The 24,038-nt window shown below is 48.9% G+C and overlaps 1 protein-coding gene across 1 annotated transcript in view; it reads right to left on the bottom strand.

Moving 5' to 3' along the window:
• The window catches only part of NCAN (neurocan), an 81,804-nt gene that overhangs the window by 38,964 nt on the left and 18,802 nt on the right, over nt 1-24,038 (bottom strand). The window contains exons 4-6 of the mRNA XM_060233090.1: nt 19,140-19,267; nt 9,291-9,584; nt 6,464-7,453 (exon numbers count right to left, since the gene is read on the bottom strand). Coding sequence (XP_060089073.1) covers nt 6,464-7,453; nt 9,291-9,584; nt 19,140-19,267 — 1,412 coding nt within the window. The remainder of the gene's footprint in view (nt 1-6,463; nt 7,454-9,290; nt 9,585-19,139; nt 19,268-24,038) is intronic.

Genomic DNA, 24,038 nt, shown 5'->3' with positions numbered 1-24,038 from the left:
AAAGGGAAATAAGGTCCTTCAGCACCAGAACCGGAGGAAGCTGAGACCCCCCTTCCTCAACACAACTGAGTGGGTAGGACTAGACCACTCCGGGACCACAGAGAAGGAAGACTTCACGGTAAGTGAAAAGAATCTTCCATTCTCCAGTGGTCCCAGGAATGGGCCTGTCCTAGGCTTCCCAATCCCCAGGTCCCAGAGGGGGATCCCCCCGTTTTACAGACTTCCCCCCTCCCCCAGCCAGCTGGCCGGCGGGGGAAGCCCCGCCCCCAGAGCCATCATGCATCTCTATGAACGATTCCCATAGGGAATTATGGGGAATTGATCCACAGGTTTTGGGGGCTCTGGGGGGGCTGTTTTTTGAAATAGAGGCACCAAATTTTCAGTATAGCATCTAGTGCCTCTCCCCAAAATACCTCCCAAGTTTCAAAAAGATTGGACCAGGGGGTCCAATTCTATGAGCCCCAAAAGAAGGTGCCCCTATCCTTCATTATTTTCTATGGAAGGACGGCATTTAAAAATTTGTGCAGTCCCTTTAAATGTGATGGCCAGAACTCTCTTGAAGTTCAATTATGCTTGTCACACCCTTGCTCTCGGCTCTGCCCCCAATGTCTCCTGGCTCCACCCCCAAAGACTCCTGGCTCCACCCCCAAAGTCCCCAGATATTTCTTACATTGGACTTGGCAATCCTAGCCTGTCCTCACTCTTGGGATGTAAAAAAGCTACGCCCCTCGATCATGAGCTGGAGGACCTTGCTGCCAAATGCAGCCGAGGCCGCTTTATCAATTCTGTAATGCTTGGTAAAGGAGTGGACCGATTTCCATGTGGCTGTCTTGCAAACTGCCTCCAAGGAGGGAAAGGATCTGTAGGCCGCCGAAGTGGCCACCCCTTGGAGGGAATGGGCCGTAACCCCCTGGGGAGGATCCAGGCCCTTCGCCTTATAGGCTTCGCTAATGCAACCCCTGATCCACCCGCTAATAGTGGTGGATGAAATGTTACGCCCTCTGTCTCAGTTCTGAAAGGAAATGAACAGAGAGTCGCAATGCCTAACCTCCATAGTCCTGTCCAGGTAAAAACTGAGGGCTCTACAAATGTCCAGGCAGTGCCACAGTTTCTCCTTCTCGTGTGTTGGAGTGGGGCAAAAGGAGGGAAGAACAATATCCTCTGACCTATGGAACCTCGAGTTCACCTTAGGGATGAAACCTGGATCTGTGTGTAGAACCACTTTGTCTTGGTGGAACACACACAGGTCCTTGTGAAGCTCAGATACCCTGCATGCCAAAGTAATGCTCACCAGGAAGAAGAAGAAGAAGAAGAAGAAGAAGAAGAAGAAGAAGAAGAAGAAGAAGAAGAAGAAGAAGAAGAAGATATTGGATTTATATCCCGCCCTCCACTCCGAAGAGTCTCAGAGCGGCTCACAATCTCCTTTACCTTCCTCCCCCACAACAGACACCCTGTGAGGTGGGTGGGGCTGGAGAGGGCTCTCACAGCAGCTGCCCTTTCAAGGACAACCCCTGCCAGAGCTATGGCTGACCCAAGGCCATTCCAGCAGGTGCAAGTAGAGGAGTGGGGAATCAAACCCCGTTCTCCCAGATAAGAGTCCGCACACTTAACCACTACACCAAACCAGCTACACCAAACCAGGAACACCGTCTTGAAGGGGAGCAGTTTAAGACTGCACGACACCATAGGCTCGAAGGGCTTGCGACAGAGAGTGTCTAGTACTGTGTTTAACTGCCAGGAGGGGAACCGATGCTCCTGAGGTGGATTAATCAGAGCCACCCCTTTCAAGAAACACCTGATGTGAGGGTGGGTTGTTAGGGGGACCTACTTTTCCCCGACCCCCTAACGGCTGCAATAGCTGCCACCTGCCTGTGAAGGGTGCTAGTACTAAGTCCTTTCTCCAACCCATCCTGCAGGAAGGCGAGAATATCCGGAACCCTGGCTTTCAAGGGATCCTCCCCCCTCTCCACACACCAGGTATGAAACACCTGCCATGTGAGATTATAGGCCCTAACAGTAGAAGGCTTTCTAGATGACAGCATAGTATCCACTACCGCTGTCAGGGAGCCTATACTAATCAATTGCTGCTCAATCTCCAGACAGTGAGCTTTAGGAGCTCCGGTCGCGGGGGATGCAAGCTGCCCTTTGAGAGTAGTTCTGGCCTCAGCGGAAGCCTCCAGGGGGGCCCCACTGCCAATTTGTGGAGTTTCTGAAACCAGGCCCTTCGGGGCCAAAAGGGAGCCACCATGATCGCTTCTGCCTTCCGTCCCTGGAATCTCTGCAAGAATTGTGGGAGGATCTGGAACGGGGAGAAGGCATAAGAAAGTGTCCGAGGCCAATCCGAGTTTAGGGCATCTATTGCCATGGCCCCTCTGCTCCTGGACCTGGAGAAATACTGGGCCACCTGGTGATTGCTGTCTGAGGTGAATAGGTCCACTGCCGGGAGTGCCGAACCTCTGACATATCTGACAAAAGGATTCGCGATGAAGGGCCCACTCAGCTTGGTCCAGCGCTTGGCGGCTCAGCCAGTCTATGACCATGTTGTCCTTCCCGGCCACGTGATGGACAAGAGATGTTCTTCCACACAACAAAACAGATTCTCTGCTTCTGACTGAAGCTTCCTGTGTCTTGTGCCCCCTTGCCTGTTTACGCAGGCCTTTGTGGTCATGTTATCTGTCTGGACGAGAACGTGCGCACCTTCCACGTGTTTCATCAACTCCTGTAGGGCTAGTCCTATGGCCCTCAGCTCCAGGAGATTTATGCTTTCTCTAGATTCCTGGGCGGACCACTGACCCCTAGATGAGTCAGGAACTGGGATGGTTGAAGAGAGCTCTTCCGGGTGTTTATGACAAAGCCGTGTGAAGCAAGGGTCCTCATGGTCGGCTCTAAGGCTTCCCTGGTCTGTTTCAGTGAGGGGGCCTTGACCAAGCTGTTGTCCAGGTATGGAAATAAGGCTACCCCCTGCAGCTGGAGGGCTGCCACTAGAGTGACCAGCACTTTGGTGAACACTCTGTGTGTGTGGGGGGGGACTTGAGACCAAAAGGTAATGCCCTGTATTGGTAGCGCCGCCCATCGAAGGAACCTGCAGTGCTTCTGTGCAATGGGAACGTGGAGGTAAGCCTCCGAGAGATCTATCGAGGCCATGAATTCCCCTCCTGGATCGTGGCTAGAATAGACTTCAAGGTCTCCATCCGGAACTTCTTCATGACGACCCTTTTGTTCACCCGTTTCAAGTCCAGTATTGCCCACACGTCTCCATTTTTCTTGGGCACCATGGAAAAGACCGAGGCTCCCTGAAATCTCTCCGCCTGAGGAACTGGTTCTATGGCCGCTATCTGCACAAGACGGTTGATGGCTAAGATTAGAGTCTGATGCTTCTTGGCAGACTGGGACCCGGGTATCTCTAGGAAACGGTCCCGGGGTAGTGTGTGAAACTCCAGGGAGTAGCCACTGAATACCGTGTCCAGTACCCATCTGTCTGTAACTGTCTGGTAACTTTCTCAAATCATCTTTCAAATGTGGCAGCCCAAGGCAGACCCTCCTTCTCAGGGAGACAAAGCCAAAACTCAAAGGGACCGAAGAAACCCAACTCAGCTTGACTGGGATGGGACATCGTTCAAGGAGGGGATAGGCGGTCAGCTCCAACAATTTTCTCAAATAGGTCCCCCTAACAACCGGATTTGAGAAAATTGTTGGAGCTGACCGCCTATTCCCCTCCTTGACCGACGTCCCATCCCAGTCAAGCTGAGTTGGGTTTCTTCCGTCCCTTTCAGTTTTGGCTTTGTTTCCCCGAGAAGGAGGGTCTGCCTTGGGCTGCCACATTTGAAAGATGATTGTCTGGAATCCCTCCCGTTGTCCCGAAAGGGCTGGAACCTCCGCTTTGACCTATTGCCTTTTCTCTTAGGGGGTAGAACTTTTTTCTTGTTCCTGTCCTCGATGAGGTATCTGTCCAAGGCTTCCCCGAAGAGAAAACCCTCTTTAAAAGGAACTACTGCCACTTTGGAGGGGTCCGCATCCCAATTGCAAAGCCAGCTGTTCCGTCCAGCAGTGACGCTGGAAGCCATAGCTCTGGCAGAGAGCTGCACTGCCTCCAACGTGGAGTCCACTGCAAAGGCGGTGGCCAAAGTAACCTTTTTTAGGGAGTCCTTGACATCCTTGGGAAGGTCATCCCTCTTGAAGAAGAAGAAGAAGAAGAAGATATTGGATTTATATCCCGCCCTCCACTCCGAATCTCAGAGTGGCTCACAATCTCCTTTATCTTCCTCCCCCACAACAGACACCTTGTGAGGTGGGTGGGGCTGGAGAGGGCTCTCACAGCAGCTGCCCTTTGAAGGACAACTCCTATGAGAGCTATGGCTAACACAAGGCCATTCCAGCAGGTGCAAGTGGAGGAGTGGGGAATCAAACCCGGTTCTCCCAGATAAGAGTCCGCACACTTAACCACTACACCAAACTGGCTCTTCTGACTGACCAGGTCTGACAGCCAAATGTAAGAAGCTCTGCAGAAAAGGGACACGGTAGCCGACACCTTCGACGAGTTGGAGGACGTTTCAAAATCCTGTCTGAAGGCCTGCTCAATACGTTTGTCTGTGGGATCCTTTGGCATTCCGTCTGCGTCCATTGGAAGGACAGAGTTGGAAGCCAGGCTGTTGACCGGGTCGTCTACCACTGGTAACTTTAGACACTTCGTGGCTTCAGGGACGAAGGAATAAAATTTTGCGAAGTTTGAGGAAGTGGCTTTTGGCTTTGCTGGATGCTCCCACTCTGACCTTATGATGGAGTAGAAGCCGGCTGGCAATGGAACCTGCAGTGGTTTGAAATCCGATTTTGGAATAATGTCTTCCATTCCCACTGGGAATTCAATGTCCTCCTCCTCTTTATTCTTGGGTGTGTATTGGATCCGCAGAGATCTAATCACCTTCGGAAGCAAGCGTGAGTAGATATCCGGGGGGGGAAACCTTGGAGTGGGTGGCAGCTACCACCTCTTCTTCCTCTGACAGTTCCCCCGTATCCTTAGGGAGAGATGTATCCAAAAGGTCAGAGTCCTCCTCCTCTTGATCTGAAAGAGAAGGGCTGTGGTCTACTCTGTTGCGCTTAGGGGGCCTGGGAGAGGAACTCTCTTCCTCTCTGTCTGGCTCCCTATGCTTCAGCTTTTCTGTTCTCTTGGCCGGGGGGGGGGGGGGGGTTGGGGTGGAGGCCGTGGAGGATGCAGCATGAACCTCTTTTTTAACCAGAAATTGGATCCAAGAGAAGAGGTTGTTCTTGGCATCATCTCCTGACAAGTCTATAGGATGGCTCTCCGCCTCTCCTCCTGGGCTGGTGAATCAGCCAGCTCCAGATCACAAGTGGCTTCATCCAATACTGCTCCCTTGGGGAAACCGGAGGGGGCGGCCATCTTAGCTTGGGAAGGCTGAAAATGAAAGTAAGCAACAAGATGGCCTCCATTCCTGCCTAAAAGCGATCCCTCATCCCCGCATCCTATGTGAACTACCCCCGTCCTCCATAACCTCTGCCCTTCAGACCAGTAGAAAAAGGGGGGGGGGGCTCGACTGGGCGCTGCCACTACCGTGGCTGAGGGGACTCAGGAACCCCGTTATCCCCTCCATCTGCCTGGCTATGGCTGTGGGCATGGGCTCTGCTGGGGCGGAGTTGGGACTGCCTCGGCCTCATCTATCTATCTATCATCTATCTATCTATCTATCTATCTATCTATCTATCTATCTATCTATCTATCTATCTATCTATCTATCTATCTATCTATCTATCTATCTATCTATCTAACCACCCATTCTCGCTCTCTCTCTCCTTTTATAATAAAAGCCACAAAGAGACACAGTGCTTTGGATCTTCATTGTATTTCTGTAGGAGAATGATGCTATTAATAGATTCTCCCCCTTTTCTGATGGAAAAGGGCTGGCAAGAAAGGTAATTGGATAGTTTCTATGCCTCCCTAGATCCTAGCTTGACTAGTTTCTCCAAAAGGGATGGATGTCTGTGACAAACTTACACTCTATATACTTCTTCTGAATATGGAGGTTCCATTTAAGAATGGAAGAAGACCCCTGCCAGATCAAGCCAAAGGTCTGTGTAGTTCAACTTGATGCCCCTAGGATGACAATGAAGAACCTGAGTGCCAATACAGGCCAGGTGTCCCCAGCCTTTGTGAGTCTGCAGGCTGTTTGAGAATTCTGCTATAACGTGGTGGGCGCAGCAACAAAATGGCTGTCCCGGGAGGCACAGCAGTGGTTAAGTGGAAGCCAGGAGAGAGGAATTCAAAGGCCAGCTTTAAAAAAAAAAATAGAACTATGCATAAAGTCTTAAAATGCTTCTTTGAAGACACAGCGTTGTGCGAATGATATAATTCTGCACATTAAATATTATTATCAAGAGAACAGGACATAAAAGTGATATAACGGGTTCAGTAAAACAAGATGAGGTAAAATGAATTTCTGGACTGACTTACGGTTCCCTTCCACTTCGTTGGAAACTGGGAAGCCGAGAGAGGAGGCAGGGCTTGGCTCAGCTCCAGCAGGGGGCGCAATAGAGTTATCCATCATCTTTTGTGCTTCCAGGGCCACGGCAGGAAAGACCGTAGGTGGCTCAGCGTTCCCTTCCGGGTCCCTCGCGATGCCCAGGTCTCCTTGGCCTTGCTGAAAATAGCGCCCATTCAGCCCAGTATAGATGCTTTTCTGAGTGGATTCAGGGAGGCCTGCAAAGGCTGAGGTCACTGATGTGGCGATTGGGTGCTCTTTGTGCGTTGTCACAGCTGGGGCAAGTGTGGGGGCCACGGGGTGTCCCTTAGGGATGTGGGTTCGGGAGGGCTGCTGCAGGTTCGGGGTCATAGTCCCAGGGGGGAGTGACCGATGGGTGGTTCCCTGCAGCCAGGTTGGATGTATTGGATGGGTAGCCCCCTCTGTCGGCAAGCCATCTTCCGCCAAAGATGGCGAGACTCCTAACATTTGGCTGATGTTGGCCGATCCTTCCATGGTGCTCGCTTGTCCCACATCATGCTGCTTTGACGTTGGGCTTGCAGCCTGGTCAACTCGGTTGAGCAGTCGGTCTTTGCCAGGAGCGTCAGGAGAAGAGACGTCGGGAGACGAGTCTTTGCCGTCTCCTCCCCAAAGGGGCACCTTTGTCGCGGTCACTCTCTCCTGCCCCATCCCTTTCCCTGCTGGCAGATCCGTCACCAGCTGCAGCTGCTCGTCTTCTTCTAATAACGGAATCGGCGCTTTGTGCAAGGGACTGTACGGATCCCTGCCGAGCTCCTTGGAATCTCCCGACATGATGGAATCGTCGTTGTCTTTGGGGAGAAGCTCGTTCTGGGACAGCAATGGCAGCTCTGCGTCGTGCTCCACTAAGACATTCTCAATCCCCGAACTGCGGCTGCCTTCTGGATCCTGGTTGACAGGCTCTTGGTCTCTGGGATCATCCTGTTTCTTGGCTTGTTGTCGTGCTGTGGAGAAACAAGGAGTGTTAATCTTCCTGGATGTGAAGGAGCCCTGTCAAAGTAACATCTCTCAAACTGCAAATGTTTCACCCTGACCTGGATGGCTGAGACTCGTCCAGGAGTGGGCAAACTATGGTTCGGGAGCCACATGTGGCTCTTTCATACATATTGCATGGCTCTCAAAATCCCCACTGGCCAGCTTGGAGAAGTCATTTGTCACTTTAAATCACTTATCCAAGCCAGCCTGTGGCTTGGAGAATGCATTTAAAGTTAAAGTTGCTTTCTTTCCACCTCTCCCCTCCCCATCTATATGCCTGCCTGCCTGCCTTCCTGACATTTATTCTGTGTGGCTTTTATGTTAAGCAAATTTGGCCACACCTGGGCTAGTCTGATCTTGGCAGATCTCAGTAGCTAAGCAAGGTCAGCCCTGGTTGGCAGGTGGATGGGAGACCACTAAGGGTTGTCACACAAAGGCAGGCAATGGTGAATAACTTATTGTTGTTATTATTGTTACTATTTGATGAATTGTCCTATCCCCGCTCACACCAGGCTCTGTACAAAGAGGCAAAATACCTGATACCCAGGGCTTATTTTGTAGCAGGAACACCTTTGCATATTAGGTCACCCCCCCACACAATGTAGCCAGTCCTCCTGGGGCTTATAGTAGGTCCTGTAAGGTCTTGGAGGATTGGCTACATCAAGGGGTGTGTGGCCTAATATGCAAAGAAGTTCCTGCTACCAAAAAAAGCCCTGTTTATTGCACTTGCTGAGCATCACTCCCTCCCGCAGTTACAGGCTCTTCCTTAGCCACAAGAGGCCCCCTCTAGGAGGTGGGCCTTGGTGTATTTTAAGGTGCAGTCGGTCCAGTCACTTTGAGCCACTGGTTGAACAGGAGCTGTGGAATTCAATTTGCCTCGCCTCAGCTGTAGCGGCTGGAACGTCACTCAGCAATGCTGGGTGATTTACGAGGCAGCTCTCAGGCGAGAGAGAGAAAACGACCGCATTTCCGACTTCCCTTCCTTTTAATAAAACAAAGTGCTGGTGTCACAGGGACCTCAGCTTGGGAGGGGGCCATAAATCCAGACTTTTCGATGTCCCAGAGTCCCTCCATGGCTGTTTTCTCAGCAAACAACCTGGACTGGGTGTCTGGAGAGGCTGGGAGCCCAAATTGGGACAGTCAATCCCCACCAATTTATTAAACAAGTGTTTTGGGGAAAGAGCACCTGTCTGCTTGGCTGGAACCACAACTGATTTTGGTGAGGAGGATCCAGGCCTCATTTTGGGCAGGAGCTCACAGGAGCAGAGCTCCAGAATCTCTAAACTGTATTATGTTCTTTCTTTCTTAACCCTCCCCCCCCCCCCCAAACACTTGCTTCTGGGCTCCATTGCTCAAACCCCCTGGGAGCATTTTGCTGAACTCTAAGATTTGACAAACTTTCTAATATTTTCTCCCACAAAAAATGGGAAGACAACCAAAACATCTAAAGCAGACAGATGGAGATCTTCCTCCTGCCACTGTGGCCACATAGGAGAAAGTAATTTAAAAAGTATGAGGGGAGTAAGGTTTTATTATGACAATTCTAATTCAAGAAGCATTTGAAGGTAGATGTTGAGCTGATCTAATCTAGTCCACCTCCTGGTGATGTCAGGGGCGTGTGGCAAATGCAAACGAGTTGTGCAAATGAGCTCTGGCACCTCTTTTTCTATGAAATGACCCCTGGGAGGGTCAGATTTAAAGCTTTCTCAGACTAGCCTACCTCACAGGATTGTTGTGGTAACCTCTTCCCTTTACCATCTTTCCAGGAAAGACTCCCAAAACGCAACATGTAAAACTGCTAGAAACCTTTGAAGCAGAAGGCGTCAAACTTCATCACCGGATCCGGGAAACCTGTCCGGTTCGGGAATTGGTAGACGGTCCTCACGCCGGGCTCCTCTCCACCGCACTTCTTCCGTGGGAAGCGAATCGGATAACGGATGCTTCCATCGGCAAGCCAACCTGGGTCACACTGGTCAAGCCCTTCCCTCCAAGCAAGGTACAGCTGCCCCGTGGTAGCCAACAGGGCCCCCCGGCTGACACAATACTTCCGGGCTGCCTGAAATGTCAGCCGTCCAGGGCTGGATGCGTAGAACACCTTTCCTGGGAGCAGAAAGAATAGGACACAGTTAGGCTGTGTTCACTTCAGTGCTTTACTATTTGTTGACCATTTGGAGGATTGCCAATATTTGGAGGACTGCACCTCTTTTTCCCATCCCTGCTGACAGTTTGGGGAACCATTGCTTGAAAACCCAGAGAGAGTCCAAGATATATAATTACCTGTGAATCTCACAATTATGTTATCTATCAAACTGATGAAAGCCAGTTTGGTGTAGTGGTTAAGTGCGTGGACTCTTCTCTGGAAGAACCGGGTTTGATTCCCCACCCCTCCACTTGCAGCTGCTGTAATGGCCTTGAGTCAACCGTAGCTTTCACAGAGTTGTCCTTGAAAGGGCAGCTTCTGGGAGAGTTCTCTCAGCCGCACCTACCTCACAGGGTGGCTGTTGTGGGGGAAGAAGGTAATGGAGATTGTGAGCCATTCTGAGACTCTGAGATTCAGAGTATCGGATGAGGTATAAATCCAATAACTTCTTATCTTCTATCTTCATCATGTTTTAATCTTTAGTCCCTATTATGCCATTAAAGGTTTGGTATGGTATGGTATGTTTTAATCCCAAAGGGTGATTAATACATTGACTTTACTGCTGCAGGAAGTGTTGGCAGCTACATGCATAGATGGCTTCAAGAGTGGATTGGATAAACATATGGAGCAGAGGTCCATCAGTGGCTATTAGCCACAAGGAACAGATGGCACTCTCTGTCTGGGGCAGTGATGTTCTGTATTAGTGGTGCTTGGGGGAGCAACAGTGTGAAGGCTTCTAGTGTCCTGGCCCCACTGGTGGGCCTCCTGATGTCACTTGGGTTTTTTGGCCACTGTGTGACACAGAGTGTTGGACTGGATGGGCCACTGGCCTGATCCAACATGGCTCCTCTTATGTTCTTATGTGACACAGAGTGTTGGACTGGATGGGCCATTGGCCTGATCCAACATGGCTTCTCTTCTGTTCTTATGTGACACATAGTGTTGGACTGGATGGGCCACTGGCCTGATCCAACAGGGCTTCTCTTATGTTCTTATGTGACACAGAGTGTTGGACTGGATGGGCCACTGGCCTGATCCAACATGGCTCCTCTTATGTTCTTAGTCCCACTTCTTCCTACAAGGAGACCAGACCCCCCCACATACATGGCTCTTTCTTCCTCAATATTGTCTTCATGATAATCATGCAAGGTTAGGCTTGCAGTGTTCCCCCCTCTGTTCCCCATCCCCCTTTTGGAATCACGAATCTCAAACGGTTTGTGGAACAACTGAAAATTGCCCTTTGTCCGTCTGTGAGTCAAAGGCAGAAGGAATTGTCCCAAACGAAAGCCAGTTCAGCTTTGTAGGGTGGGGTGTTGGTAGATTTGTGAGCTCTGAGTTAGGAAGTACCTGGAGATTTGGGGGTGGAGCCTGGGGAGGGTGGGGTTTGGGGAGGGGAGGGGAGGGTCCTCAGCAGGGTCCAAGGCCATAGAACCCACCCGCCAATGCAGACATTTCCTCCGGGGGATCTGATGTCTGTTGTCTGGAGACCAGTTGTGATAGCAGATCTCTAGTCCCCACCTGGAGGCTGGCAACTCTAGGTGTCAGGGACACAAGGCTGTCTTGGTGGTGGTGGTGGTGGGGGGGGCGGCATGATAGTGAATTTTGTGGCCACACTGTTTAGATCGGAAAACTCCAGCTGGGACAAAACTGCAGTTCTTTCCTTGCCAGGTCATAGGAAATCTGATTAAAATATTATTGTTAATACAGACACCAGTTTCCCATTGCATGAAGACAGCAGGCAGCTTCTCAATGTCGTAAAGGAACATCAGGAGCATCATCAGCAAAAATGGGCAAAACATAACGGCTCATTAGGCAAACAACAAGAAAAGGAAAGGGGGGGGCAGATTTGGGGCATTCTGCTCTTAGAGGACCAGAAGATCGGAGAGCAGAAATTAAAAACCACTCTTTCACTTTCAGATATTGAATTTCCTAGCTGGAAACTCTGCATCCCAAGATCCATACACTTTGAATAAGAAGTGAGAAATCCATATTTCTAAATCAGGTAAATTGCTGCTGGGAATTCTGGGAGTTTTAATGGGTTTAATTGGGAAGCCAATCAGCTCCGGCAGTATATAATTGGCAAGCATGAATTGTAAACAGCGTGGCTCTGTTTTGGTTATGGAGTATAAGGGAGGAGAGGGAGAAGGGGAAGGAGGAGATTGGATTTATACCCCACTCTTCACTCAGTCTCAGAGCAGCTTAGAATCTCCTTTCCTTTCCCTTCCTCACAACAGACTCCCTGTGAGGTAGGTGGGGCTGAGAGAGCTCTGAGAGAACTGCTTGCGAGAGAACACCTCTGAGAGAACTGTGACTGACCCAATGTCACACCAGCAGCTGTATATGGAAGAGCAGTTGGGACTCAAACCCTGTTCTCCCAGATCAGAGTCTGCGTAATTGGCTTGCACACCAAACTGGCTCAAACGGGTCAATATGCAAGAATGCCATGATTTCTAGCCATGAGCTTTGGGCGTCCCAGTGCTATCACTTGGCTAACTTTTGTAACATCCCAAAGGCATTTCTTTCGGGGCAATATCAATGTAATCATTTTGTGACCGGTGCAATTCAAAGCAAGGTTACACCCTTCTAAGTCTCTGAAGAAGTGAGCAGTGATTCATGAAAGATCATACCCTGCCACAAATTTTATTAGTCCTTAAGTTGCTCCTAGACTTTTACGCTTTTCTGTACTTATAGACAGACTAACAGGGCTACCCATCTTGATCCTTCTAAGTCTGTTACAGTCAGTGGGTTTTAATAGACTTATTAAAGTCTAATCAATGTCAGGAGCCTGGACCCAAACAGACCATATAAAACTCTGCTGTCTATAATACGTCAGCTGAGGACCACTGTGCAGCAGAGTAGAGACTCTTGCCTCCCCCCCCCCCTTACACCTAGGGTTGCCAATCCCCAGAGGGGACAGGGGATCCCCTGGTTTCAAGGCCCTCCCTCCCACTTCAGGGTCATCAGAAAGCAGGAGGGGGAGGAAAATGTCTGCTGGGCACTCCATTATTCCTTATGGAGACCGATTCCCAGAGAGTATAATGGAGAATTGATCCGCGGGTATATGGGGCTCTGGGGGGGGGCTGTTTTTTTGAGGTAGAGGCACCAAATTTGCAGCATAGTATCCAGTACCTCTCCTCAAAACACCCTCCAAGTTTCAAAAAGATTGGACTAGGAAGTCCAATTCTATGACCCCCCCAAAAAGGTGCCCCTTTTGTTCATTATTTCCAATGGAGGGAAGGCATTTAAAAGGTGTGTGGTCCCTTTAAATGTGATGGCCAGATCTCCTGTTGGAATTCAATTATGCTTGTCACACCCTTGCTCTGCCCCCAAAGTCTCCTGGCTCCACCCTCAAAGTTCCCGGATATTTCATGAATTGGACCTGGCAACCCTATCATCTTTAAGGTGCTCCTGGATTCTTACGTTTTTCTATACTTATAGACAGACTAACAGGGCTACCCATCTTGATCCTTTTAAGCCTGTTATAGACAGTGGGTTTTCATAGACTATTCAGTGTCAGGAGCCTGGATCCAAACCAGACCCAACATCCATATAAAACTCTGCAGTCTCCTACGTCAGCTGAAGACCACAGTGCAGCAGAGGAAAGATTCCTGCCTCCCCCCCCCCCACCATTTTCCAGAGCTGAAATGGCACCATGGAGGCAGCTTTCCAGAGGCCCAAATGTCTATAGTGAGGGCTGTTTCATCTGGGGAAGAGAGAATGGGATGGAAGGCAGGAGTCTCCAGCTGGAGAGGGAAACGACAGAGTTCTGATTGGTCTTTAGAGTTGCCACGTTCAATTCAAGAAATATCTGGGAACTTTGGTTGAGCGGAGACTTTGCGGGTGGAGCAAGGAGACATTGGGGGTGGAGCCAGAAGGATGGTTGTGACAAGCATAATTGAAGTCCCAAGGGAGTTCTGGCCATCACATTTAAAAGGACTGCACACCTTTTAAATGCCTTCTCTCCTTTGGAAATAATGAAGGATAGGGGCACCTTCTTTTGTGGCTCATAGAACTCGACCCCCTGGTCCAAACTTTTTGAAACTTGGAGAGTGTTTTGAGGAGAGTCCCAGATACCTGCAGATCAATTTGGGAACCAGTCTCCATAGAGAATAATGGAGTGCCCAGTAGACATTCCTCCCTCTTTCTGATGACCTTGAAGTGGGGGGAGGACCTCCAACTGGGGGATCCCCTGCCCCCAACTGGGGATTGGCAACCCTAGCGGACTTTCCCCTCAGCTGCAGAATGGCATGCTGGGATCAACAGGCTCCTCTTGGTAGCTACCCGTTTACTTCCATGGTCTGAAGGTACTCTAGAAGAGCTCAGTCCTAAATCAAAACAAAAAGAGAAGAAGGCTGCAGATTTCCACCTCGCCCTTCTCTCTGAATCAGAGACTCAGAGAGGCTTACAATCTTCTATATCTTCTCCCCCAACAACAGACACCCTGTGAGATGGGTGGGACTGAGAGAGCTCTCCCAGAAGCTGCCCTTTCAAGGACAACTCATGCAATATCTATGGCTAACCCAAGGCCATTCCAGTAGGTGCAAGTGGAGGAGTGGGGAATCAAATTCAGTTCTCCCATATAAGAGTCTGTACACTTCACCACTACACCAAACTGGCTCTCAGACACATCTTCCTGAGTTGAACACATCTTCTGTTTCTGTACCCAGTCTTTCCTGGATCTCATAGATTTTTTTTGGTCAATAAATAGCTTAAGCAACGAGGCACATACCATTGTGCTGTGCTCAAAACACAACCATTTCTCCACCTCCTCCTTGTGGAGGGAGAATGATTTGGGTGAGTCCTGAGCCTTCATTCCCTAAAGAAACTAAGCCAGTGCATAAATATTCATGCTTATTCTCCCCAAGGTTGAGGCACTTCTTTATTTCCTTTGTCAAAGTTTCAATTGCAGCTTCTTGGCTGAGTGACTGCAAAGCTTTACGTGTTAAACTGAGCACAAGAAATCAGTCTAGTGTTTTGATTTCACACTTCCTCCAATAAACAAAGAGTTTATTGCATGTAGTTTTCTCTTCCCCATTTGATCCACACAACAACCCTGTTAGGCTGAGAGAGGACAGCCAGTCCAGGTCACCTGGTAAGCATCATAGCAAAGGGTAGATCAGAACGAAGATCTCACCCTATCTGGCATATGGTTGTCGGGTCCAACTCAGGAAATATCTGGGGACTCTGGGGGTGGAGGTAGGACCTGGGGGGTAGGGGGTGGAGCAGGGAGCAAGGTTGTGACAAGCACAATTGAACTCCAAAGGGAGTTCTCGCCATCCCACTTAAAGGGACTGCTCTCCTTTAAAATGCCTTCCCTTCACTGGAAATAATGGAGGTTAGGGGCACCTTCTCTTAGGGCTCCCAGAATTGGACCCCCTGGTTCAATCTTGTTGAATCTTGGGATATTTTTAAGGAGAGGCACTAGATGCTATACTGAAAATTTGGTGCCTCCACCTCAAAAAACAGCCCCCCCAAACTCCAGTTTCCCAAGGATCAATTCTTCATTGTACCCTATGGGGCCCAGTCTCCATAGAGTATAATGGAGTGCCCAGCAGACATTCAGCACCTCCCCCCCGCTTTCTGATAACCTTGAAGGGGGGGGAGGGCTTCCAAACCAGGGGACCCCCTGACTCTCGCAACTAGGGATTGTGAGCAAAAGAAAATAACCGTGAATAAAATTACTAAGAAATGCTTATGTCTCTTATATGAAGTTTTATTTTCAAAGAATACAAATTCTCAGAAAAAAAAATGGGAGTCTGCATTTACACCCATCAGTGTTCATCACAGTTTATAAGAATGTTTGTTCCCAAACTAATTCAATATTGAAGTCAAGTGCTTGTGCAAAGGTGAAGTGCATTCTCACATTTTCAGGATTCCTTGAAATAACGCCCCCCCCCCCACACACACATACACTTTCTGCTAATCCTGAAGCAGTGGGAGCACCTCCAAACCAGGGGATCCCTGTCCCCACCTGGGGATTGGCAACAGTTTGGCAACCTTAGAGCAGTTTGAGAGCCAGTTTGATGTAGTGGTTAAGTGCGCGGACTCTTATCTGGGAGAACCTGGTTTGATTCTCCACTCCTCCACTTGCAGCTGCTGGAATGGCCTTGGGTCAGCCTTAGCTCTTGCAGAGCTGTCCTTGAAAGGGCAGCTTCTGGGAGAGCTCTCTCAACCCCACCCACCTCACAGGGTGTCTGTTGTGTGTGTGTAGGGGGGAAAGTAAAGGAGATTGTGACTGCTCTGAGACTCTGAGATTCAGAGTATAGGGCGGGATATAAACCCAATATCATCATCTTCTTCATCATCTTCATCTTCTTGTCTTTTACTTGTGCTGATCGCGTGAGTGGTTTTATCTGTTTATTAAACTTCCTTCTAATATGTGGGTTCAAATCCTGCTTGCTCTGCCTGTACCACGCATGAATCACTTACGCTTTTTAAAAATAATAATACTTTTATTAGACAAAATATTAGAAATGATCAGATTGTGGAATAAAACGCAAACGACAGAGAATTAACCCCCATAGCTGCTGCAAAAACAAATGTCAATCAAAATCATGTTAGAATATAGGAAGTTTAAAGCAAGCCAGATTTCAGATTGCGATCTTAAACTGCTTTGAGGCTTTTTTTCCTATAATTTTTAATGTATCTGATGGAGGAAATGTTGACTCTTGAAAACGTATACTCTGACAATCTTGGTGACCTCTAAGGTGCCACTGAGCTCAAATCAATGCAAGTCGCGCAAACAAACGGAAATCTCACCTAATATTATTACCAATAACTTCAATTTCTATAATTTATCACTCACGCTTTTCAACAGATTGGTAAAGAACAAGTACACAAACCCCTAAAGTGTGAAGTTGTGGAAGTGTGATAGATCATCCCCGTGTGAGCCAGTACGAGCAAAACGGGAGAGATGAGAAACAGATGGAGCCTTTAAACAGCCCTCTCGGGAGTAAGGGAAGGAAGAAAAGCAGGATGGCTGCAGAACTCTCCAAGCCTCCAGAACCCAAGGGGATGGGGCTTGGGAGTCTATTTCCTCGCATAAGCAGGCTTCATTTTGGGCAGAAGCTCACAGGCTCTGGAACCTCTAAATTGTATTGTGCTCTTTTTTTCTTGCCCCCCACCCCCAAAGCCACCGGTGGGAATTTTGCTGAAATCTTAAGATCCGACAAACTTTCTAATATTTTCCCCCACAAAAAAGGGAAAATAATCAAAACTTATAAAGCAGACAGATGGAAATGCCACTGTGGCCACAGAGGAGAAAGTAATTTAAAAAGTATGATGGGAGCAAGGTCTTATTATGACAATTATAATTCAAGAAGCATTTTAAGGTAGATGCTGAGCTGATATAATTTAGTACACCTTCTGGTGATGTCAGGGGTGTGTGGCAAATGCAAGCGAATTATGCAAATGAATTGTGCTAATGAGCTCCATTACCTCTTTTTCTACAAAAAGACCCCTGTACATATATGATAACAGAAATCCTTTTCAGACTCCCAGCTATGTTGGCTATGGAGAGCCAGTTTAGTGTAGTGGTTAAGTGTGCAGACTCTTATCTGGGAGAATCGGGTTTGATTCCCCACTCCACCGTCTGCTGGGATGGCTTTGGGTCAGCCATAGCTTTGGCAGAGGTTGTCCTTGAAAGGGCAGCTGCTTTGGGAGCTCTCTCAGCCCCACCCACCTCACAGGGTGTCTGTTGTGGGGGAGGAAGATAAAGGAGATTGTGAGCCACTCTGAGACTTGGGGTGGAGGGCAGGATATAAATCCAATATCTTCTTCTTGAACAACGAGTGACAAAACTCACCCTGGCCTAGGCTGGGATTGTGTGACTAATAATAATAATAATCTTTTTGCAGAAGTTCTCTGTGTGTTTTCCAATGAAAATATCTAAATTCTCTGAAACATCCAGGCCTGGGTGCAAAAAGCAGAATCCCTTCCCAAAAGCATTTTAAAAAAATTAGAACATCTCAGCCAACTCCCGTTGTGTACCAGATTTGATCTGCGCCAACAAAAACATTAACAATTCATTCGCTGCTTTCTCGCACTGTAAATGGCTCATCAGGGAACAATTTTGCCGGGTTCTCACACGTTCGATCAGCAATGCTAGAAGCGAGCTACCAAAGAACTGCCAGCTGCTCCAATCGATACGAGGAATTCAGAAATTCACCCCTCCATGCCACTATTTCGGGACTTTGTTACCCCTGTAGTACAGCCAGGTCACAGAGCTCAATAGTAGAAGCCACAATTCAGCGAGTCGCCCTTACTGTGCTTCACTTGAAAGCAAAACAGCGCTGTTGGGATCAGGAGGAAAACAAGTTTGTAACAGCCAGCTGAGACACAGTTGCTTATCAACTCCCTTCTTCGTTTCCCATCCTCCACTGGATCTATCCTTCAAGCCAGCTTTTCTTCCACCTAACCCTTTGTGCAATTTTCTCACTCTTTATCCACTGCCTGCTCCATACCTTAGTCCCCTGGGCCTTTTCAGAAGCTTTAATCCCAGCCAAACTAACAATTTCCCCTCCTTTCACTGGAGCTGGACAACAAATGTTCAGCGAGGCTTTGCTACCAGTACGGAATGTTAGGGGACATTCTGTTACAGCTCAGCCAGTCAATCCATTTTCAGTCCACCTTTCCTCCAAAATGGCATACACAGTGTTCCCCCTACTCCAAAATAATGAAATAAAAAAAACAATAGTTCTGAAACAACAGTCCAAGTAACCTTTGCTTCTTTTTAAGCCTATGAAATGGCCTATTGCATAGGCACCATTTTAGGAGAGATATTGCAGCCAGTGTTCTCTCTAAGCTGAGTTAGTGTGAGCTCGCTCACAGGTTTTTTAGCCTCCCGCTCACACATTTTTGCCTTAGCTCAGGAAAAATGGCCCCAGAGCAAATCTATACACACAACTCACAACTTTAATGTCAGTAGCTTACAAAGTCGATTTTTTGCTCACAAGACTCCATACTTTAGAAGATATTGGATTTATATCTCGCCCTCCACTCCAAAGAGTCTCAGAGCGGCTCACAATCTCCTTTACCTTCCTCTCCCACAATAGACAGCCTGTGAGGTGGGTGGGGCTGGAGAGGGCTCTCACAGCAGCTGCCCTTTCAAGGACAACCTCTGCCAGAGCTATGGCTGACCCAAGGCCATGCCAGCAGGTGCAAGTGGAGGAGTGGGGAATCAAACCCGGTTCTCCCAGATAAGAGTCCGCACACTTAACCACTACACCAAACTGGCTTTAGAATGAGTATGGCTTGTGTCCCGTGGGAGGGATGTGGAAAAGCAACACAAATATCTCAATAAATAAACAAATAATCAGTTGCCCAATTAATCGGTGCACCGAATGATCAATTAGAATACCGATAAATTGAAGTGATAGACTGATTAGCTACTGCATCCTGGTTTTAATTGTAGCCATGGATAACACACCGGATTCCCCCCCCCCCAAAAAAACCCCCACATTCTGTTCAGCTCCAAAAATTATTTGCCAGATCCTTGGACTCCGATGGTGACCTACCTTGCAGCTCTTTGGAGAAGCAATAAACATCATATTCTTCCTGGACATCCCTCTCACCATAGCTCCGGACCCCAGGGAGGCTATTACGATCTCCGTAGCAACCAGGCCTGGAAAGGGTGATGGGGTACCTGCAGGGATTGGGGGGGGGGCGGAGAAAGGAGAGATGCTCAAGGATTCTCCCAGAAGCCTTTGCTTCGCCAAGGGATGCAGCTGGCCTCACCTCTGACACTGAAATGTCTTTGGAGAAGAAAAGGGCAAGAGAACAAAGACACAAAGAGACGAGAGATAGGCAGATGAGGCAAGAGAGGACCATCTTGGAGCGAGCAGGAATTGTAAGGAGTCAGCATGGCTACCCTTTACTGGTTCTTTCAGAAGCCCTGCCTTGTGTTAAAAATGAAAAACAGCCTCAGCAGGCCACAATTCTGACAGGAAAGTGAGATAAAGCACTCCCCCCCCCCCTCAAAAATCCACCCTACCTAGCTTTTCTGATCAAGTTGACAACACCAGTTCTCCCAAAATATCACTTCACAATAGTTCAGGTTATTGATAGCACAAATGTGTGTGTGTGTGTTTTAGGAAAGGATGCCTTGCTCTATTTATTGGGAAGGGGTCTGTAATGAAATACACAAAGCCCACTGACTGTCTTATTTTAGTTCCTCCTAGTGGGGTTTTTAAACCGCTTTTGGCTCGGTTCTTTCTGTGTTGCATAAATTGTGTATACAGAAAAGTAGAGAAACAATAGCTTTAAAATAAGTACATATACAAGCAGGGGATCCACAAAGACTTGCGGGAGGGGAGGGCATTTCATTTTCTCTCCCCCACCATTTCCTCTTCTGAAATCCTCCATAGCATGTCCCCTTTCCCTGCTTCCTTTTCTCATTCCCACCCAACCTAATCTGCCCCACTCCTGTCTTCAGCTTTTCACACTTTCTCCCCTTGGAAGCCTGTCCCTGGGGAAACTCTGGGCAGTGTTAGCCACTGGACTGGGCCCAGTTGCACAGTGGGCAACTGTCCTAACGTCTTGTCCTACCCCCAGAAACCCCCATATCTTCCCCATTTGCTGCTTTCCTTCTCTCCTTCCCATCCACACACTGAATTACATTTTATCTGGCCCTCTCTTTTCGACTATAGCTATTAATTAATTGCTTCATTTATATGTTGTTGAAGGCTTTCATAGCTGGAGTCCATTGGTTATTGTAGATTTTCTGGGCTGTGTGGCCATGGTCTTGGCATTGTGACTGGCATCCTAGAGGTGTAACCAAGAAAACTGGAGTTCTCTCTGGGTCAAATTGAGAAGAAGTTGGTAGACAGGTAATTTATATCTACTCAGGCAAGTGGGGTAGGGCTGAGTCATTTTCTTTTGGGAGCTTCCTGGGCTGTGACATGCTAATGGAGGAGCTTACCTGAGGGGATTCTTTGTATATGGATTGGCTATTGAAATTCTAATCTTATCTGTAGTGCTGCTGTACGCTGTAGGGCATTTTGTGTTTTTCAGGACTGGAAGCCATGCCCTATTCATTTTTAAACTTCCTTCCTTCTGGTTGAAATTGTGTTTATGTTTATGGATTTCAATGGCTTCTCTGTGTAATCTAACATGGTAATTGGATGTGTTGTCCAGCATTACAGTGTCTTGGAATAAGATACTGTGTCCCATTTGAATTAGGCTATGTTCAGCCACTGCTAATTTTTCAGGTTGGCCAAGTCTGCAGTGTCTTTCATGTTCTTTTATTCTTGTCTGGATGCTACATTGTGAGATCCCGATGTAAACTTGTCCACAACTGCAGGGTATGCGGTATACTCCTGCAGAAGTGAAGGGGTCTCTTCTGTCTTTTGCTAATCGTAGCTTCTGATGAATTTTTCTGGTGGGTCTGAACACTGTTTGTAGGTTATGTTTCTTCATAAGTTTTCCCATCCTTCATTTATACTTCACCATTGCCCCTTCAGGGCTTTTTTTGTAGAAAAGCCCCAGCAAGAGCTCATTTGCATATTAGGCCACATCTCCTGACACCAAGCCAGCCGGAACTGTGTTCTGTCTCCAAAACAGTCCTGCCCCCCCCCCCCCATGTGGGGAAGCTTACACTGTTCTCCTGTTCACCATTTTATCCTCACGACTATTTCGTGAGGCATGAACATATGAAGCTGCCTTATACTGAATCAGACCTCTAGTCCAAAGTCAGTATTGTCTACTCAGACTGGCAGCGGCTCTCCAGGGTCTCATACTGAGGTTTTTCACACCTATTTGCCTGGACCGTTTTTTGGAGATGCCAGGGATTGAACCTGGGACCTTCTGCTTCCCAAGCAGATGCTCTACCACTGAGCCACCGTCCCTCACCTGACTGGAGTGGCTCTCCAGGGTCTCGAGCTGAGGTTTTTTACACCTATTTGCCTGGACCGTTTTTTGGAGATGCCAGGGATTGAACCTGGGACCTTCTGCTTACCAAGCAGATGCTCTACCACTGAGCCACCGTCCCTCCCCTCAGATTAGTTAGAGACTGCGTGACCTCTCTCTCACTCCTCTTTCTCCATGTATTTTTTTTTTCCAATTATGACTCTTGTTTCCTGACCTTGGGCTTCCTCTCAGTGTTTGTGGCCCGACCTCCAGGGCTGGATTAATAATTAAATGGCCTATGGGCCCTCATGTCTTTAGGGGCCCCAGTCCAGGTCCCCCCCCCCCCATTTCCCCCTGCTTTCAGCCTTCCCAGCCTTCATGCGCAGCCGGCAACTGAGCCACTCTTTGCCCGACTTGCTTGGCGTGGCTGCTGCTGGCGTCGTCGCCAGGTCTGCTTCTCTCTGCCTCTCCCCCACTAGGGTTGCCAATCCCCAGGTGGGGGCAGGGGATCCCCCGGTTTGGAGGCCCTCCCCCCGCTTCAGGGGCATCAGAAAGCGGGGGGGGGGGCGGGAAGTGTCTGCTGGGTACTCATGATTCCCTATGGAGACTTATTCCCATAGGAAATAATGGAGAATTTATCCACGGGTATCTGGGGCTCTGGGGGCCCTGTGTTTTGAGGTAGAGGCACCACATTTTCAGTATAGTATCCAGTGGCTCTCTCCAAAATACTCTCTAAGTTTCAAAAAGATTGGGCTAGGGGGTACAATTCTATGAGCCTCCAAAGAAGGTGCCCCTATCCTTCATTATTTCCTATGGAAGGAAGGAATTGAAAAGGTGTGCCGTCCCTTTAAATGTGATGGCCAGAACTCCCTTTGGAGTTCCATTATGCTTGTCACAGCCTTGATCTTGGTTCCACCCCTAATGTCTCCTGGCTCCACCCCCAAAGTCTCCTGGCTCCACCCCCAAAGTCCCCAGATATTTCTTGAATTGGACTTGGCAACCCTATCCCCCACAGCTTTGTCAAAGGGGGTTTTGAGAAGGTTCCTGCAGGCTGCAGCAGGGGCTGCAGGCGGTAGGGCGGGCAACTCAGATAATTTGCGAGGGGCCCCCAAGATTTTGACGGCCTAGGGGCCTCAACAGAGTTTAATCTGACCCTGCCCACCTCCCATTTTGGGGTTGCGCCCACCACCTAGTGTCAGAATTCCAAAGGTGTGTATAGGTTCAAAGAGGTTGGAGACCCCTGATCTATGGTATACCATGGAGTTTGCCCTCAGCAGCTACAATTTCCTCTGGGGGTACTGATCTCTGTATAGGGTTGCCAAGTCCAATTCAAGATATATCTGGGGACTTTGGGAGTGGAGCCAGGAGACATCGGGGCGGAGCCAAAAACAAGGGTGTGACAAGCATAATTGAACTCCAAGGGAGTTCTGGAAATCACATTTAAAGGGACTGCACACCTTTTTAAATGTCTTCCTTCCATAGGAAATAATGAAGGATAGGGGCACCTTCTTTTGGGGCTCATAGAATTGGACCCCATGGTCCAATCGTTTTGAAACTTGGGGGATACTTTGGGGGGAGTCTCTAGATACTATACTGAAAATTTGGTGCCTCTACCTCAAAAAACAGCTCCCCCAGAGCCCCTGAAACCTCCAGATCAATTCCCCATTATACCCTATGAGAATCAATCTCCACATAGAGAATAATGAAGTGCTCAGCAGATTCCCCCCCCCCCCATTTCTGGCGACTCTGAAGGGGGATTGGCCTCTCTACTCATGAGTTGCTGCCAACTTCTTCAAAGTAACACAGACACACCATCCCAAGAGGAAGCCTTTCAATCAGCAACTGAAGCCTCCGGAGGTAGAAACGCACATAGTCCTCTGGGGGCAGAGCTCTCCCCCCCCCCGCCAGTCTCCCCGAGGGGACGCCACCCGGCAATCGGAAAGGACGCAAGAACTATGAGTCCCAGCATGCACCTCGCGAAGGGAGGCCGGACTGGAGCGAATAGCAGGCTGGCGGTGAGCGGGTCTTTGTGACCCGGAGGAAGGGAGGAGCCTGAAGCCTGCGAGGGAGGCAGGCAGGGAAAGAGTCACAGCACCGTTCCCCCCCCCCCCGCTTCTGGAGTTTTGGAGAGCGGGGGAGGAGGCTGCTAATTCGGGGGTCCCCTGGCAGGGCGGGGGGGTTGGGAAGCCTATCTCTGTAGCCTGGAGATCGGGAGAAATTCCAGAAGAAAGCCAGGCCCCAGCTTGATGTCAGCAGCCCTCAGAGGGCAGCAGAGATACGGTATGTGGTCAGACAACAGAAGCTGGTGCAGTCTGGCTGTGCTTCTAATTTATCCAGTACTATTTGTTCAGGAGAGTTTCATCCAAACGTGCCCCCCCTTATACTGCCTCATTGTCCACTCATCCTGTGGTCCGTGATACTGCTCTGGTAACCCCAGAGTGGGAGCTCAGGCAGCATCTTTTTAAAAAGCTTTCCTTTGCACATGCACAGAATTGCTTATGAGCCATCAAGCAGCAATTTGCAACCAAGGTGCAAATATGCCCTTCTGTGCACATTGCAAACTGAGTAAA

Source organism: Heteronotia binoei, chromosome 2 (assembly GCF_032191835.1).
Source record: "Heteronotia binoei isolate CCM8104 ecotype False Entrance Well chromosome 2, APGP_CSIRO_Hbin_v1, whole genome shotgun sequence".
NCBI classification, from domain to species: Eukaryota; Metazoa; Chordata; class Lepidosauria; order Squamata; family Gekkonidae; genus Heteronotia; species Heteronotia binoei.
Note: the sequence above shows the minus strand (reverse complement) of the source record. Positions and strands in the feature narration are given on the sequence as shown.